We start from the raw sequence: 18,869 nt of genomic DNA, 5'->3' as shown, positions 1-18,869 counted from the left end.
TCAGACAACAAGCACATGATAGTTACTGAAGCCCTGGGAGCTGCAGACAGCCACACAGTGAGGTTTGCAGTGGGAGGAGGGAGGGACACAGGAAGCTGTACCTCCTTGGCGACGAGGCGGCTGTCCACCTCATTGTAGGTGCTTCTGATGCTCGTTATGCTGGTGATAGAAGAGCTGGACACATGAAGACCAAAGGAGACTCTTTCCTCCGCAATGAGGGGTGTGGCTTCCCCATCCAGGTCCTCCCCTATAACGGCATATCTTTAGTCAGTTCTAGCCTCCCTTTACAGAGAAAGAAATCCACCCTCCGGCCATTAAATATCCACTGCCACACAGCAAAATGATCAATGGGAGGATGCTTGCATGTTGTTAAATTTTGTGTATCTGTGTGTCCTAAGTTTTACCCCACCTATGCTTCTCTGATACTTTATATAAAGAACAGGACCAAATGTGGCAGACGGGGGGGGGGGGTACACCTTGCACTGGGGAAGCAGGGGCAAGTGAATCTCTGTGAATTTGAGGCCAGCCTGGTCTATATAGTGAGATCCTATAAAGACAAACAAAACAATGATAACAAATAAACTCATGGCAACCTCTCAAGATTGGCTCTTTTAGAAATAAAGGTGTTGCGGGTATGAAATTAAGTAGAGCAGAAACATCTACCAAACCTATCACTTCACTTCCAAGCAACCAAGTAACTTTCTCTGAAAGAGGAAGGGGGGTAGGGCTGACAGACCTTTGATTTTGAGATCTGCATAGCTACTGTGAACATCCCACTTAGCATTTGCATCTTGTCCCCAGATGACTGACAGCAGACCCCTAACTAAAGGAACACTGTGCAAATAGAGTCAGTAAACCTTGGGCTCAAGGCCTGACCTGGTTGCCCTGGTCAATGCTATTGGCCACAGGAAGTGAAGACCACGCAAGACCTGGCCCCTGGGAACTGACTCACTCGGCAGCACTCAGTAGCCCTTGGCTGCACATACAGCCTTCAAACACAGATGCATTTGTCTTTCTTTCCAGATGGGAACTGACCCCTGGACCTGGCAGAGCTCAGAGAGCAAGCTCCCTGCTTGAACAGCCAACAATCAATAAAGAAAATGGGGATGCTGTCTGCCTGTTTAATAATTGAAGACAACAGTATACTTTAGTTAAAAAGCGTCTTCATTAAAAGGAATGTAACTTATTTATCTCAGTCCCCTCCTTTTCTTTGCTAAGAGTATCGCTCACCTAACCCTCCTCCATTAGGTACTGCGAAGTTGAAATCTAAAGGATATTGTCATTTCCTCTTCTGTGACAGTTTCTCTTGGCTTGTAAATATATAATGATCCAATTACAAAAGCCTTCCCTAATGATTGACCTCTGCTGAGTTTATTCTTTATAAATATGCTATAAATAACTGGGTGCCCACTTAAAAACTCATAGCAGCAGAGTCACTAGAGATCAAAACACTCCATACCTTGAAGGTGCACGGCTTGAAAGTTGCCACAGTACCGCGGGCCAAGCTTGATAATAAGTGCCAACGTATCCACTGATATGTCTTCCTCAAAGAGGTATGTGGGGCCAAGACGCCAGATTAATGATGACTTCTGTTTCCAAACTCTAGGGGTCCCGATATAGCCATAAACATCCACAAACGAAGATGGATCCATTGAGAGGAAAGGCCCTGGTAAGGCCTGGATGTACAGCATCTGTGAAAACAGGAGCGCTGCTTAACCCCAGAGCCCACCCAAATCATGTACGGTGACACAGTATCGGGAGCTCACTCCTCACACCCAAATCCTGTACAGTGACACAGTATCAGGAGCTCACTCCTCATACCCAAGCCGTGTACAGTGACACAGTATCGGGAGCCCACTCCTCATACCCAAATCGTATACAATGACACAGTATGGGAGCTCACTCCTCACATCCAAATTGTATACAGTGATACAGTATCGGGAGCTCACTTCTCACACCCAAACGAAATTTTGTTTTATCTAAAAAGTCAGAAATACAGCTCTCAAATCTGAGAAGCAGGCAGCAAAACAACCTGGAAATGCCAAGATGCAGAGGGACGTGGAGTTTTGGTGCCACCATTGAAAAGAGGTTTGACAGGAAATGTAAAGAAACACAGAGGTCCTTGGCCCAGTCATCACACTGAGAACATAAATGTCCATTATTAGAACATTAATAGTTTTGTGTACTTGCAATAATTACAGCTGTGTGGCTCAAAAAAGAAGAAATAAAATGTTTCTATTTGCAGATGGCATGCCCATGAATCTTTTAATCTCCAGGAACTAGTCAGTGAGTTCATCAAAGCCACAGACTATAATCAACACAAAACTCAACTGCATGTCTACAAACTAATAATGAAACCAAATCCATTTACAATTACTCAAAAGAATAATGGCATATTTAATAAAACATGAGCAGGATCTATATACTGAAAATTTCAGAGATCTATATTAAAGGAGAGACATACCATGTTCATGGATAGAAAGAATACAGTGAAGATGTCACATTACTTCTCTTTGGTTTGCAAGGCGCATCAAGATATCACACACACACACGTAATACACACACATGCAGATACACAAACACATATCTAAATACACATACACACACATGCAGATACACAAACACATATCTAAATACACATACACACACAAATATATATATATACACACATAAGCAACAAGTAAACATGGGGAAGTGAGTAATTAGAAGATCATATCAAGGCAACATCTTGGCTTTGACACCGACCTTGGCTGAACCAATAGCTTGTCCATCCAGATACGTAGTAACAGTGCAATTTCTTTTCATTTCTTTGCTGACCACCACAGCCAGGTGATACCACTGGCCGCAAGTCAGCAGCTGGCTGCACCTGATCTGGAGCTGGCGCCCTGCAGAGGGCTCTGCCTCATCTTCAGGCTCCATGACATCTGCAAAAGACAACAAACAGTGGACCTCACATGAGCCATCAAGCCATCGAGACCCAAGAGCAATGGGGAGCGTGGTATCCCTGGTAGACCCACATGGACCTTATAACCTTATATCTGCGGAGCTACAGACTAGACGCCCACTCCCTTTTTCATCACCCCCTGAGCTCAGCCTCCGCACCAGACTCTAGTTAGGCATGGCTAGCAGCATTACCTAACATAGCATTACCTCATTTCACAAGCCCACAGCCCTATGGGGTGTGGTGCTGCCATTGCACACACTATCCTGAAGCAGAGAGCTGATGCCCATCACCCATGGTCAGCTCCAGGAGACTTCAGCCAAGCACTATCCATTTAGTGCAGAATGATGGCATTCTAAGGGCCTTCCATACACTTAGCTGAGAGGCTGTGATTCTTAGCACAGGAATGATGGCTGAGGTATCTGGGCTTGGCCATAGATGGTGAGCTTGGGAATATGCTGAAGTCTGAAGGGCAGAACCAGGATCAGCCATCAGTTCTACAGAGCCAGATCAGGCTTCTGGGCCCCCGGAGTTAACCATCCTGCCTCCTGTAGTTATTAACCCTCCGAATTTCGGTTATTTGTGGACAGGTCTAGGGCCACTTCAGCTCCAACTAAGTTGAGTATATTCTTCATAAGCCTTGCTCTAATGATAGAGTCTGTGTTCCGGGAGGGAGGCCAAGTGCCACCAGTGTTCCTCCCGTCAGGGCAGAATTAGCTTTCTGGAAAACCATTGGGCATGAGCTCTAGAGCCACTCAGGGCCCAGACCAGAGTGGCACACTACAGATATTTGCTTGGACCTTTTACCACACATGGAGGCCAAGGGAGTTTTTCAAAAGATGAAGAGATACAGGGGGTCACCATGCTCCCATGTACATCCGTGTCGAGAACATCTGGCTCAGCCTCATTTCCCAGGTATAGACCAAGGCCTTACCCAGGGGCTGAAATTCTTTCTCTTCTGTGGACACAACCAAGGAGAGGTCATCCATGCATAGGCTGACAGAGAAGCAGACAAAGGGCTGCTCAGTCCTGGCCAGGTGACGCACCAGGGTGAGAAAGCGCAGTGGGTGACCCTCCATGACAGTGGCCTGCCGGCTGATGAGGAACCAACAGGAGAAGGTGAGGCCTCCGGGTGGAGGGAATGGCCTGGGGTTACCTGGGGATTGAACACACAAACACAGCTTCACACTCTGTCCTGCCAAGGATTGAGACCCCAGGCAGCTCTGACTCCACCCCTCTGGGCTGCCTCTGGCCTACTCCACAGCCCACGCCACTCCTACTCCACCAAGCTCGGGATGCTCCTCACTGTTTACACCGGGGTAAGGAGGCTCACAGGAAGTTTTTGTGATGTCCCTGCAGAACCTGAGCCCTGCTGCTCCAAACTTGCCGAGGGAACAGAGAAGTTGCTGTCCCTGAGCCCACCAATACCTAAGCTTCCACAACTGATCTCAAGTCAGGCTGTGGGCTCCATGGAAGTAGGGCCTGAATCTAGGGTGTAGAGATGACCCAATCCAAGAAAGCACCATGTCCTCTCCTGTTGCAGCAGGGTTTTCAATACCGCTGTGGCCACTGTCCCCACTAGCACAGCATCCGCAGCCATGTTAGCACACTTGGTACCGCCCACGGAAAGGAGTTTGTCCTAAACGGACAGGCTGACCATGTTCTCACTGACCCCGGGAACCTGGCTTTGACAATAGGGAGTGCTGTTCAGTGTATAGTAAGCTTGGTAAAATGCCTTAAAAAGCATGGCCAGGCTCCAAGCTGACGCCCAGACACCATCTACAGTGGCTTCGCCTCCTCCTGATGGCCACCAGCACTGAACTTACATTCCTCTCTAGAGGAATCTGACAGCATGTGCTGCTCCATTTCAGCCTATGCTGGGCTCCCGTACAACGGCCCAGACACAGACGAAGCATCTCCATAGCTAATGGCCATGGAGTGAGCCCGCGCAATGCATGATGGATAGGATAGCTGCTCTAGGAGACTATGAGCAGATGTCGTGGGCAGGAAGGGTCTTCATCTGTACAAACTTGGGATGAGGGAAGACTCGTGCTTTCTGGAGGTATGGGGTAGAAATCTTCAACCAAGGTCCCGCAAGGTCTTGAGAAATGTTTACCTGATCCAGTCCCTCCAGAGATGGAGTGCTCTGTGCTGGTGCCCATGACTGTAGACAAGGTTGGAGTAAACAGACAGCTGAAAATAGGAAAGTATTGCAGGTCATTGGACCATATGCCAGTGCCTCACTCCAGCAGTCTGGTCTGTGACACCTCCCTGTTCCATTCTACTGTAGCGGTAGTATGCCCTCTTAGGCCATGATCCTCACTGGAGGCCAGAAAAGATGGAGAACATTCTAGAAGTAGATACAGTAGGGAAGAAGAGCGCTCTGGTCCTCCGTGGCTAGATACTCTGCCCTTCTCCACTGGATAGAAGGGTATCTAACTACTTAAACACACCTCTACTTGACCATTAAGAACCAATGGGGGCCATAACTATGTAGCCAGTGTTACAGATCATCAGACGTATATAAGATTTCCATACCCATAACCTTCCACGGACATGTCAAATTCCACAAATGATGGAGTCAGGGCTGCCCTCTGAGGCTGCAGATTGCGAGGGGAGGTCATGGAGATGAGGCTGAGGGTTGTCTGGAGGGCTGTGGCCGAATCTTGGGAGGTCCACGAGGACCTGAGGTCCTGAGACCCTCCAGGGCATGGGATGGCATCTCTAGGTGTCTCAGCTGTATCTGCACATGACCCTGAGGCAGAAAACAAGAGAAAGACGTGTCCTTCCGCTGCTGCTGTGGCAATATTGCTGACGTTCCTGCCACAGCCTGATGGAGCACCGTGCCAAAGGCACAAGGCACTTCCCAGCCGGGACTCTGTTGAATTAGGTACCATGCAGTGGTGGCAATAACCAGCTCTATGTGCCTTATTCTAATCCAGCGTGTTCCTCTTCTCGACACAGCATTTGCAGCTGCTGCCAGTGTCTCGCTGGCGTCTCTTGCTGGCTTCCCCGTGACTTGATCAGCTCTGCCCTCCGCACCAGCCTGCCTCTGGCTGCCACCTCCAAGCCCAGTTCTCCGGCTTTGACTCTTAGCTGGTGTGTGTTTGCCTCAGTGCTCTGTGTGGTCTTACAGGTGTCTACAACATCCTTTGTTTTTCTAACCTGGTTCCCTAGAATGGCATGCTCTCAGACAGGTTGGGGGACTCTGAGAGCATGCCATCCAGTGCTTCAACTCCCAGCATCCCACTTTGCTCCTAAGCTGTGGCCTTCACTTTGCTGCCCACCTCTATCCAGGGCAGCCCTCGGTGCCCCGGGCTGTAAAGCAAACAGGACTGTCGTTCTGTACCAAGGGTCGGGTCGATGCTCACCACCACCTGTCGCATGTAGATGCTGGGAATGGGTCTTTCATGGATCTACCTTTCTCCAGGGCCCTAACCCCTGTGTATACTTCACCTGCCCCACTGAGCAGCAGGAGAAAACAAAATCTTCTAAAGCTGCCCACTTTTCTATCTTATGAAAAGTCACTCACCAGGAATAAAAACGCTGACTGTGTACCCTTCAACCTGTCCTGTTCTGTCTCCTCACCTGAGTGCCCAGGGTCGTCTCCATGCCTGGGAGATGAATGGATACCTTTGCTGGTGGCTGGCTGAGGCGGGCGAATTCCAAGGCCTAGGAACTGTCTGAACATCAAAACATTAAGAAAGGCAACTGAGACATTGCAGGCAAACTTTTCCAGACTGTTTCCCTGGATACCCGGAGTTCATGTCCCCACCCCTGAAATACGATTTCCAAAAGTCACACAGGAACTGTGTGACCCTGTCTCATTATCCAGCAGAGTTTATGACACTGGGAACTTGAAGCTGTACTTCTCACCATTCATTATTTGCAGGTTTCTAAATGAATTTCCTATGTGCTTAATGTTGTGGCTCTATCTGGCAGGGCTGAGAGTGAATAAGAGAGGCGTCTCCAGCCCCTGGGCCCCAGACCCACTGACTGTAGGGTTATTCTCGATCCCCTCTGCTCCTGTGTGGGCAGCAGCGTGGTGAGTGTGAACCTGGCCATCCTCTCCATCCTGCTCCAGGGCAGTAAGGGTCTTAAGAGACCCAACCTGTCGTGCATGCTGCGTGTCCCTCCTCTGCTGTGTTGTCCCTTCTCCTGGGTCCTTCCTATTCCTCCTGTGTGCAGGAAGACCTCTGCACGACACAGTGGAGTCCTGCATCTGGTCCCCTTCATGCTGGCGTGGCCACTGCCCCCCAAAGGCTAGCTCTTTGCCGTCTGGCTTCCAAATCCAGTCCAGGCTTCGGGGATTAGCTCTAGATTTACCTCCTTCACACTTCCATTCCCCAGAGACTCCCAGACGAGGCCATGCCTGCTGTGTGTGCACGCACATCTGGTTCTGGGGCAGGGGGAGGCGGATGCGGGTGCGGGTGCCTGAGCCTGTAGACTTGGCTGGACACAGCGCACCCCATTATCCTGCCTTGGGCTCTGTGGTGTTGGGTGCTTAATGCATGCAGTACCTTAGCACGTCTGGCTCGATGGCTTGGGAACCAAGCTTTTCAAAGATCCTGATGAGAAGCGAGTGCAGGACACTGCCACCCGTGCTGAGGGTCCCGCGACAGAAGGTCATGAGTGTCCGCAACATCCCCGCCTCACACATGACCTGGCGGTTCTTCTCCGATTTCACCAGCGACAGGAGGTGACCGGCCACAGAGCACTGGATCTCCTCAGAAAGCTAGGGGGTTGATCAAAGCGAGCAGTGAGTCTGGGAGAGCAGAACACCCTCTGGGTGGCTTCGCTAGGCCGCTTGTGCCCACCACAGCTGCCTATATCCACCTGTCTCAGCAGTTCCTCCGAACGCTAGCCCCGCCTGCAATGACAGGCCAGGGAAGGCCGGCTACTGGAGTCAGCCACAAGCTCAGACTACAGGCTGCACAAAGGCAGGCCGGAATCTGGGTCATCTCGGAAATGTGATGTTTGAACCGTGTAGCATTAGGAAACTTTCTGAGTTGATACTGAAAAATCTGAAGATTTCATAACAAAGCCAAGACTTACATCTCCTCTGAAAGGCGGGAATGTCTGGTCATACAGATTTATGCCCTTCTGTCAGAAGTCACTGGTCCTGGAGAGTGGCTGTGCCACTAGGTGGACCCACACGCGCCAAGCTGATCACTCACTGAATTTCTACATGTAAGTTTGCACCCGGGTACAAAAGGCAGGATCCACCTAGTTAAATGAACCTATAACAGTCAGCACACACGCACACGCACACACACACATGCACACACGCACGCACGCACACATGCATGCACGCACGCACACACACAGATACACACAGAGAGACAGAGACACTGCTGGCTCTGGAAGACGCAGTCTTCGCAGTCCCTCTTTTGCATCTGTCTCTACACACACACACACACACCCCACACACACACACACTACCCCAGCGTCTTCTCTGGTCTTCTTTAGTCCTAAGCACACTGTGCTCCACAGACGTGGCACCCTATCTTACTTTTAGGTTCAAGCTTCTTCACTTTCTTTGTGTCCCTCAAAGCACAGGGAACAAGGAGCACAAAGCGTGCCAAGCGACATCTGAGCAAGTGTAGTGTGTTCTTTTATTATCTCCTTCCGCCACAAAAACGTAAGGCCCCGGAAGTTGTGGTCCTCCAGAGGCACAGAGCAGGAGTGAGGCTTGCTTTTTCCTTAACAAAAAAGGGCTGCATCTATTCTGAGAGGAAAGGCACAAGTATAAAGATTATGGGTTGGACCTTGCTACAAGGGACTTCCTTCTCCTTGTGTGCCTGCTCTGAACGGGTGTCCTCTGTGAGAGATCAATTCCCTCGTGCAAACATGCACAATAACGCATATGAGTACGTACCTACTGTATGACAGCTTGACACAAGCTGGAGCCATCAGAGAGGAAGGAGCCTCAGTTGGGAAGATACCTTCATGAGATACAGCTGTAAGGCATTTTCTCAATCACTGATCAATGGGAGAGGGTCCAGGCCATGGTGGGTGGTCCCTGGGCTGTCCCGGGACTATAAGAAAGCAGGCTGAGCAAGCCAGGAGAAACAAGCCACTAAGTGGCACCCTCCATGACCTCTGCATCAGCCTTTGCCTCCAGGTTCCTGCCCTGCTCGAGTTTCTGTCCTGACAGTGTGGAAGCATAAACTGATCAACCTGCTTTTTTGTCATGCTATTTCATTGCAGCAACAGAAACCCGAAGACACTGATGAATGTGCATATATACCAAATGTACACAGGCATGCACATACATACATATATGTGCATGCACATCAATAATTGTACACACACATGCACACACACACACACACTCACACTAGCATATCTTGTAGGATAGCACCCTCCAGACTCTGTTGTGTGATATCTGTTTCAGAGTGCCCTAGGCCTGGCTCAAGCTGAAGCTAGCTAGACACCAGCGAGGGCTCGGCCCCTCTCCCTGCACCGTCATGATCCCTGTCCCCTTCTCCTGAGTGCTGTCCTCACAATGCACCCACACTTATCTCAGACTCCACCTCCTGGTTCCCTGACCTGATGCCTCACCATCCTTTTCATATTTAAGTCTCTGTCCCAGTTTGTGGGTTCAAAAAAAGAAATCTATGCCAGTGTCAGCGACGTTAGGATGCCGGTGCAACTCCAGGAGAAACCACAATACAGTTGCCCCACCCATCCCACGACAGAGGGACTCTAGCACTCCGCTCTGCTGCCAAAACCCACAGATGCTCGACTCATTTACATAAAATGCCATGGTATTTCCACTTAGTCAGTGAATAGCATACCGAACCTTTAAGTCATTGACTTAGGACACTCAATTCAACACAAATGCTGTACCACCAATGCTCGGCTATCCTGGAAATAATGGCAAGAAGCAAAGACCACATGGTCAGTATGCACGCAGCGTTTGCTGCTGCTTCCAGTCCATGGAGTATGCTGATATGGAGGTTGGCTGTGACGCCTCTTTCGTGAGCACTGTCGTATGATCTCACCAAGTCACAGACTCACACTACTCCCATCCTCCACGGAGGTTTCCCTGGAACCTCCCCAAGCCTCTCTGACACTTGTTCCTCCAACAGGTATTCAGGGGCCGTGCACTGGTGAGGCAGACATTGCCTGCTCTCTAGAGAGTCACAGACTAAAAGTGATGCTGATGAGAAGCCAGGGAAACCATCTACGCCCAGTAAGGGAAATGCTCCAACAGGATTCAGTGTCTGGGAGAGAAAACGCTTCCCACAGCCCGTGCACGTTTCATGAACTCTTAAAGGTAAAAGGAGGCTAGGCCTGATGTTTACTAAAAGGGCCACATTTTACCTGTGATATCATAACTCCTGGGTTCTTAGTATGTGCTCTCAGAGTTCCAACATGGATAGAGTGTGTAATCACGGTGTCATGGCCGTCTATGCTGTACACATGAGCTCAGAGAAGGTAATGGCCTGGAGTCACATGGCAAGGGACTGGACTAATGATGCCCCTGGGCCTCATGCTGGGAATCACCTGGTCCCATCCATCACCTCCTTGCCAGGTGCAGTCATCTGAATGACTTTGTGCCAAAGGACAGCGTCTTCCTGTCATCAAGCCAACCTCAAGACTTACCTACCTAGTCCCTGTAACTCCTGTCTCAAACTCATGACATCTAGTAATTCTCCCTTCTTCCCACCCCCCATATGAGACAGAGAGATGGGGAGAGAAGAGAGAGCACTTATGTGTGTGAATGCAGGCATTGGTTTGCCACAGCACGCATATGGAGGTCGGAGGACACCTTCAGTGTCTGTCTTTGCCTTCTACGTTAAGACACGATCTTCTGCTGTTTTTCTGACTGTGGCTGGCACACCAGCTCCCAGGGGTTGTCTGTTTCTGCCTCCCATCTCCTAGGCGGAAGAGTGCTGGGATTACGGATGCTCCTGTCCTGGGGATTGGAACTCAGGTCTTTACACTTATGTACCTTTAACGTCCCACGTCTAAGAAATCTTTAGTAATACTTCTGAGTTAAAATTTGGGGCCATGCAACTATGTTAGAATGACTAGTGTCGACTTTCCTGCCAAGCAGGATTTTGCCATTCAAAACTGCCACTGTGTTGCCAACACTACCGTTAGCTATTGTTGAAGATCCGTCTCACGTGGAGGAGATGCTCCTAGCATTAGCCTGGTTTCTGTTACTGTAGTGAAATGACTAGTACTGTATATTAAAAAGCAGGTCTATTTAGCTTGTATTTCTGAAGACTCGAGGGCATGACACGTACATTTGCTTAGCTCGGGTTGTGTTACAGCCACTGGGCTATGTCACATTGAGATGGCTATGGCAAGGACGGAAGTAAAGGGGGTAGTGGCGATCACAAGGTGAGACAGGAAGCCAGAGACCACAGAAGACCCCACTTTCTCTTTTAAGACAACCTGCTGGGGTCCCTCGAGAACTGTGTTAACTCCTTTCGAAGGCAGCATGTCCAACAGCCTCCCACTAGGCTCTGCCTGCCCAAGGCTCCCCCACCTCCACACCGCTCCAGTGGGAATGGGGCTTCCACAACCCTTGAGAGACACATTCAAGCCACGCCCGAAGTATCCCGGGCTTGCACTGAAGTGTGATCTCTGCACATCTGGTCTGAGCTCCCTGATACCCACACTTGGCCCAACAGGGGCCAAGAATCTTAAAGCAGAGCTACTGAAGCTAGCGCGCCTCGGACAGCTCTGGTGCGGCTGTTGGCACTCCCAGGGCCTCGTCTGTGGAGTGCATCAACTTCCCTGCCTGGAGCCTTTCTCTGAGCTGCCCTGCACTCACATGAACTCATCTCTGCCTCCCTATGCACCCCTGGTAGCACAGCAGGGACAGGCATCCCCCTGCCTTGACCGCTCTCTCTACAGAGTCTGGACTGCCATTTGGTAACGCCGTTCTTTTAGTTTGGGGTAAAAGGGTTGGAGAGACAGTCTGTATGAAGCTACATGGAAAAATAATATCAGAATGTATTATTAATAAGAATTAAGGAGAAATGTCTCCAATCTCCAATTCTTCATTACCAGTAAGTATTTACTTATTGCTTTAGGGACTTTGACTCTGTGTGTGTGTGTGTGTGTTTGCTCTCCCTTCCCCCAAGCAGAGAGCTATAATTACAATCTAAATATGCAAAAAGGAAAAAAGGTAAAGTTTTCAAAGGGGGAAATGCTGATCTTGTCTAATGTTGCCACAAGTTCACTCCAAAACTGCTCAATACCCCATAATGGAGGAGGCAAAATTGACTGTCCTCACGGTCACTGCAGTCCCATCAATACCAATATTGTCTTGTTTTTGAATAAAATGTGCTGGTTTTTTTTTCAATGCTAGTTCCAGTAAAATGGGGTTTTAGTGAAAATGTGAGCAGTGGCAGGAAATCAGTCTGGTTTCTCCCCCTGCAAATGGATTGATTTCCCTAACGCACAGTACTTCCAATGCAGGAAAGGGGAAGGCGGTTCAATTAGGACTCTGAGGTAAGGTCAACGGTCACCAGGCTGGCTGGCAGTTTGGACTCTCAAAGCTAATTCACAAAGCAATAGTGGGGCAGCAGTTTCTGCTTTCTCCACCGAACAGTCAAGACCTGAGTCCATCCTGGGGTATTTGTTCCTATTTATTTCCTCCTTTCTTCCCAACTTTCTTCGCAGTCCACATCAACGGGTCCCCCAGCCCAGGAATAACTGGGTCTCGGTGGGATGGTGACTTCCTTGACCTGTGGCTTGTCCCCCAGTGAGCCATCTGCTGGAAGCCTGGTTCCCAGAATGGTGGTGGGACAGGTGGTAGGACCTGCAAGAGAAGGACTGCTGGGAAGTTGAAGAGTCACTGGAGGTGACGACCCCGGCAGAGTTGGCCTCCTTCCTGTGGGATCCCACCGGATTGCTTTCTCTCATGGTTGCCTCGACCATGACATCATCTGCCAAGAGGTCCTCACCAGAGCTGAGATAATTCCCAGATAATCCCACAAATCAGAGGCTTTTGATCTCCTTTCCTCACAAAGCCTGCAGCCACGCTTACTCTTTCTCAGTCACAGGAAACGGGCTGAGACAGCTAAGCACATTCAAGGAGGCTGGAGTGTTGAACACTTCAGTTCATGATATGTCTTTCCTATAGTAACCCTGCTGACCTGACAGACATAAAATCTCTACACCCGAAGTCAGCTCCATCTAGAACTCCCACAGAACCAGGGGCTTTTCTATACACTCACATGTGGAGTAATCGTTTACTCCGATTTGGTTGAAATGTTCTCTCATATGGGGAGGGAGGTAACAGCTTTCCATGACGTTTGAGCTTCTTGTTACCTAAGATTATAAGAAGGATGCTAGGGATGGGGGCCCTCAGGAGAGCAGTACTTGTTAAGTTGCAGGGGCTTTTTGTTTGTTTGTCTGTTTCAAATTTCTTACTTGGAATCGTTTCTTTTTGCTTCCATGGCATAGATTTGCTGTCTTGTCAAAATCCCACCAGCATGACACACTGGTTTGTGCTACTCCAGCAGCATCCCAGACTTGAGAGTTTGTGATCTCGGGTTAGGTGTATCTTAGTTCTCTTTCCTGTTTCTATGATACAATAGCCTGACAAAAGCTACTTAAGAGAGAAAGGGTTTGTTTTTTGCTCTCTTGGGATTCTTGACTCACAATCCCAGGTTACAGTCCACCTTTTCAGGGTAGTCAGGCAGCAGGAACTTAGTGCAACCTGTCTGATCACACCCACGGTCAAGTGCAGAGAAGAAGGAAGTAATACAGGTATGCTAGGGCTCATTCTCTCTGCTGTTATTCAGTCCAGGACCCCTGACCCAGGGAATGGAGATACCCACAGTAGGCCAGGATTCACACCTTAATTAACATAATCAGGAGAACCCCCCCAAAGACACACCCACATGCCAGCTTAATCCAGACAGTCTGTCACTGAGACTCTTCCCCTGTGAGAGTCTGTCAAGTTGACAAAACTGATGTCAGTGAGAAGCTAAGTCTTGTTTGATCAGCAATCTCCATGTCTTTCTTGCTGAACCTGAACAGACTGTGAAAGCCAAGCTGGTTAGGAGTGAACACGCTTCTGCTCCACCTCCCTCTTCCCAGACCACATTTGTCCAAAGGCCACTCTTCCTGATAACGGAAGCCTAGGATCTCATAGTCACAAAAGACTTTTCTCGTCCTGACTGTCATGGATTGAAAGTGACACCATGTTTCCACTCTTGGTTACCACACGGCTGATTTGCTGTCTTGGAAGGCTATGAAATCAGATCCTTTGACCATATCCAACCTGTGATGTCACAAAACAAAGTTACTATGCCCAGAGTTCATGCTCACAATCCACACAATTAAGTAACAACAGCAACAAATCCCCAAATAGTCTTAAGTTTGAAGTAAGAGATGGGCCACCCTGTAGATACCTTTGGCAGCACATGACCATAAGCAGCCTATGGTGACCCAAGATGGTTCAGATCTCTTAGCTTGGCCTGCAAGGCTCTTGACATCATGGCTGACCTCCCCAGCCCCACTCACATGATTTAACCAAGCTGAACAAATCCAAACAGGTCCCTTCTTTTGTACCTCTCTGTCTGAGCCCTCCTCCCTCCCTTTCTTGATGAGGGTGGACATGCCTTTTCTTCAGAGCCCCATACTAGTGTCCCCACTCCTTTCTCTCTATGTCCCAAGGCCATAAGAACTCTCCTTACAGTATCAGACCCCTGCAGCTACTGAGGATGGAGGGAAAGCATCTTCCCAGTGAACTGGGTTTTTCTGAGGCCAAGAAACTGAGTTGAATTCCTTTTTTTTTTTTTTTTTTTGCCTTTGTGAAGAACTGAATTTCTACCTCCTGCTTTCTAACATGGGTGAAAATGCTAGAGGCAGAGAAAGAGCTGGGCTATCTGCTTCCGAGAGCGGCCTGCAGTACTGGCATTTCTGAGGGCTACACATAGAACAAATGTAATGTAGCTGTGACTGGAAATTAACCAGAATGGGATGCCCATAAGGTTAGTTAAGCCGTGGCCCCTGGCACCAACCATTTCTCAGCCAAGGAGAGGATTGGCCGGAGTCAGATGAAGAGCACAGTGAACATCAGGATCGGCCTGCAGACCCTCAGGAGCCGAGCAGGAGCAGCTCTCCATCCCTTCCTACACTGCCATCTACTGAGACACCCCACACCGCTCCTCTCCACGCAGCAAGGTCTGCAGAAGCTTAGAAGCAGCTTGGTTTCAGCACTTTCTTGTGCGGTTTCATTTCTCCTTTGATTTACTACTCTATCTGTTAGTATGAGGCTTCCCCCACCCCCTTTTAGAAATTAATTACTGCAATTATCCAACTTTTAATAGCTGCTGATTTGGCATCTGCAGAAAATATCTGAGAAAAATGCATCACTATGTTCATTTGCATATTTGAGAAACAGTGAAGATGAATTGGGACTTTTCCTCAATTAAATATTGACCTGAATAGAAGAGAAGGACCGTGCCAAATGGATTTCTTATTTGCATATTTAATTCGTGGGGTTGATATCACAGAGTGAGCAAACATCTGAATGCCAGGTTCAGCCACATTCATGGGGGTGAGCGGCAGCAGGACAGCCCTCTGTACGTAGGCTGTCCCTTCACTGCCTGTCATTGGAGTGGGTTTCTGCAGAACACAGACATCAGGTTAATTGTCAAGACACCCAGACCACGGGCATAGCCATTCTCATTGTACTAGATAAAACGCTGAAGGACCCAGCCTCACGGTGAAGGGAATGCCCCAGGAAAGATGTACCCTGCCAGTGTGTATCCCTGCACTCCCTGGGGACTGCAAAGCGACCTGCTCGTTGAGCATGCCTGGTGGTTGGGTCTTTCAGACCTTCTCCCTCACCAGCTGTAAGGCCTTAGGAAGCCACATAACTCTCCTGAGCCTCAAGAACTTGCAGACTGAAGCAGGGAACAGCTGCTCACTGACTTCAAAGTACTACCAGGGAAACAGTTGACATTGCATTCCTGGCATAGAAGAGCTGTCCAATGTGTGCCTGTTTCCAGTATGCTTAAGACAGGCATATGTTAGGCATTAAGAAGGAAAGATCTCAGATCTCAGGTGATGTGGGATGTCCTTCTGTATGCTACGAATATGTGCTGCTTTTATTGTTGATGAATAAAGCTGCTTTGGCCAATGGCTCAGGCTTCTTACTGGCTAGCTCTACACAAAAACTAATCCATTTGTACTAATCTGCATGTCACCACATGGCTGTGGCTTACAGGTAATGCTCTGGCATCTTACTTCTATGGTGGCTACATGGTATCTCCCCAACTCCACCTTCTTTCTCTCCATAATTCTATTTGGATTTCCTGCCTAGCTGTATTCTGCCTGGTCATTGGTCAAAACAGATTTATTCATCAACCAATAAAAACAACACGTATTCACAGCATACACAAGCATTGCTCAGGTAACTCATTGACTACCAGGCACTTGATTTAAGGGTAGAATGCCTAAGGAAGCTGGTCTTTAAAGCTGGTCCCCAGCCAAGTCCCCTTTCCTGTTCTGAGGCTAAGCCTAGTCTGTGACTGTCTCACTTGGAGTTTTGAAACACTGTGGAGACAATGTTGACTTGTCCCAGACCTGATTTTCCAGAAGGTGTAAACGCTTCTGCTTTTGTGCCCTTGGGAGCCCCAAGCTGCTGTGTACCCTCCTGAGAATCCACCTAGAGACACAGGTAGAGGCCAGATACAAATGACCTGTAGAGGAGACTCAGACCATACTGACGGCTTGAGACAAGGATACATGTAGATGGCCAAGCTGAGCTAGCTCTTCCATGGCCCCTTGTCACATATGCTGGTCCCCTGAAATGCTGGGCTCATTCATGGAGGAGACTTTTGGGGTTCCATCCCAGCCAGCACCAGGTGGAGCATATCCCCATCCCTGTTGACACACAGTGTCAAGAGAAATAATGTCACATGCTATCTGAAAACAGAGACACACCCTGTTAGACTACTTCATTGTATGAATATCATAAAGTGTACTTAGAACCCTTAGGTTGTATAGCCGTACAACCTAAAGTACCCATCACTGGCAGCGGAAGCTTAGGGAGTCACTGGCACATGCAGTCTGCCATTGGTGGAGCATCAGCCCATGATCCTGAATCACAACGGCATGGTCATTACTAACTCCATAGCCCACTTATCCAGTATACTCCATGCCACTATGCTGCATCTCCCTATTCACCAGCCTTATGCTCACTGCCATTGCTCTCTGGGAGAACAGAATGCAGAATAAGAAATGAAGTCACCAGGGAACATATGAACATGGACCACATTAGGACTATTTTCACTCCACACTAGGCACCACATACTCTCCACTTTCATGACCTACAAATTTTCTACCATGTCACAGTTACATTCAGATGGCATGAACACCGACTGTCAGTTCTTCCCAAAACAGATGCCCCCATGGATGAAACAATTACCTTCAACTATGTTTTTCGCCTGTTGTTTTTAAGAGGTAGCTTAATCCACAGGGGCGATTGCTTTGAATGCCCCTTGAAGGGTGGGCACAGATCTATCAAGCGTCCAAGACTCACTGGCACACCCTTCAAGAGGTTCTGCCCAGGGGTGACTCTGCTAATCATGGTACACTAGGACCAAGGAAAGCCTCACACCTGATGGCACTCTGTATACAAGCCAGGTAACAAAGACATAGTGCATGGGTTCATCAGAAGATACCTGTGGGTGATCGTCAAGGTACAGGCGAGGCAGCAGTCTGACCATGATGCATATGATCCCAGGATGCATGATCATGACATCACCCTCATCCATCCTGCAAAGAGAGGTGAAACAGGACATGTGGCATGACTTCTTTTAGTCTCTAATTGTGTAGTTTTCTGGATCTTTTTTTTTCTAAAACAGACCATACCCCATCTTCTCAGTGCACCACCTAATGATTGAATGACCTTGAACTGATGCATCCGAGCCTAATGCAGCCAGCTGTAAGATGGAGTTAACAATGTCGCATTTCCTTCTTAGGGACACAGACACATATATCTGTCTCAACTCCTTGGTGCTGGGATTATAAGTGTGTGCCACAACTCTACCTCATTTTTCTTCCTAAGCTTTCAAAGCAAGAGCTTTAACAACTGAGCCGTCTCCCTAGCTCCTCAAAAGAAAAAAATAAGTATTTCAAACTAAGATGGAAAGGGCACACATTCTAAAGCGTTGCATTGAGAAGATTCCTGGGATGAAATGTTTACATTACACAAGAAATAAGGTCTTGAACCAAAAGTGTCCACCTTCAGATACTATATTTAAAAAGAAAAAGTGTGAACTCAAGGCAAGTGAATAAATATAATAAGAAGAATAGCAAATATCACCCAGAGAGCAGAGGTGGAGGGTTAGAAGCAAGCAGCGTCTTCCCTCTTCTCTGAGACCTGCTCGGTGGCCACCTTGAGTAGGTCCTGCTCAGTCTTGCTACTTGGCAAACACAAGTCAGCACATTTTCATTTCCTCTGGGAAGCTCACCATGCTTCCCAGCCAGCATTTACCTAGTGGCCCAGTGTGTCCCCAGAGGAATGACAAGAAGCAAATCCATGGAAAATGTGTGCAGTAGAGGAAAAGGATGTATTCTCAAGATGAATAGATGTAGAAGGCAAGCCAGGCAGGAACTTGCCAGGTCCATCACAGTCAACCAGCAAACACCTAATAGTCAGTGAGGAAGAAGAAGCAAAACCACCCAAACGTCCAGAACAACTAACCATCCGCAAGAACTAGAAACACTGAAGAGATGGACAAATGTGTAAATGCACATGAACTATCACATTGAATCAATAATGTATCAGTAACTCAAACAGATCCATAAGTAATGAAATTGAAGAAGTGATAAAAGGCCTCCCTACAAAGAAAAGCCCAGGGCTGGCAAGGTGGTTTGGCTGGTGAAATTGTGGTCACCAAGCATTAAAATCTGAGAGTCGTCCCCAGAGACTACATGGCAG

The 18,869-nt window shown here is 48.4% G+C and overlaps 1 protein-coding gene across 1 annotated transcript in view; it reads right to left on the bottom strand.

Annotated features, from left to right (window-relative positions):
* Positions 1 to 18,869, bottom strand: part of Wdfy4 (WDFY family member 4) — a 229,913-nt gene that overhangs the window by 151,501 nt on the left and 59,543 nt on the right. Inside the window, 9 exon segments of the mRNA XM_040747730.1 lie at positions 102 to 247; positions 1,460 to 1,691; positions 2,746 to 2,924; positions 3,876 to 4,097; positions 5,058 to 5,134; positions 5,480 to 5,696; positions 6,530 to 6,624; positions 7,462 to 7,676; positions 17,608 to 17,701. Coding sequence (XP_040603664.1) covers positions 102 to 247; positions 1,460 to 1,691; positions 2,746 to 2,924; positions 3,876 to 4,097; positions 5,058 to 5,134; positions 5,480 to 5,696; positions 6,530 to 6,624; positions 7,462 to 7,676; positions 17,608 to 17,701 — 1,477 coding nt within the window.

The sequence above is a fragment of the Mesocricetus auratus genome, unplaced genomic scaffold (genome assembly GCF_017639785.1).
Source record: "Mesocricetus auratus isolate SY011 unplaced genomic scaffold, BCM_Maur_2.0 Super-Scaffold_100006, whole genome shotgun sequence".
Taxonomy (NCBI): Eukaryota; Metazoa; Chordata; class Mammalia; order Rodentia; family Cricetidae; genus Mesocricetus; species Mesocricetus auratus.
Note: the sequence above shows the minus strand (reverse complement) of the source record. Positions and strands in the feature narration are given on the sequence as shown.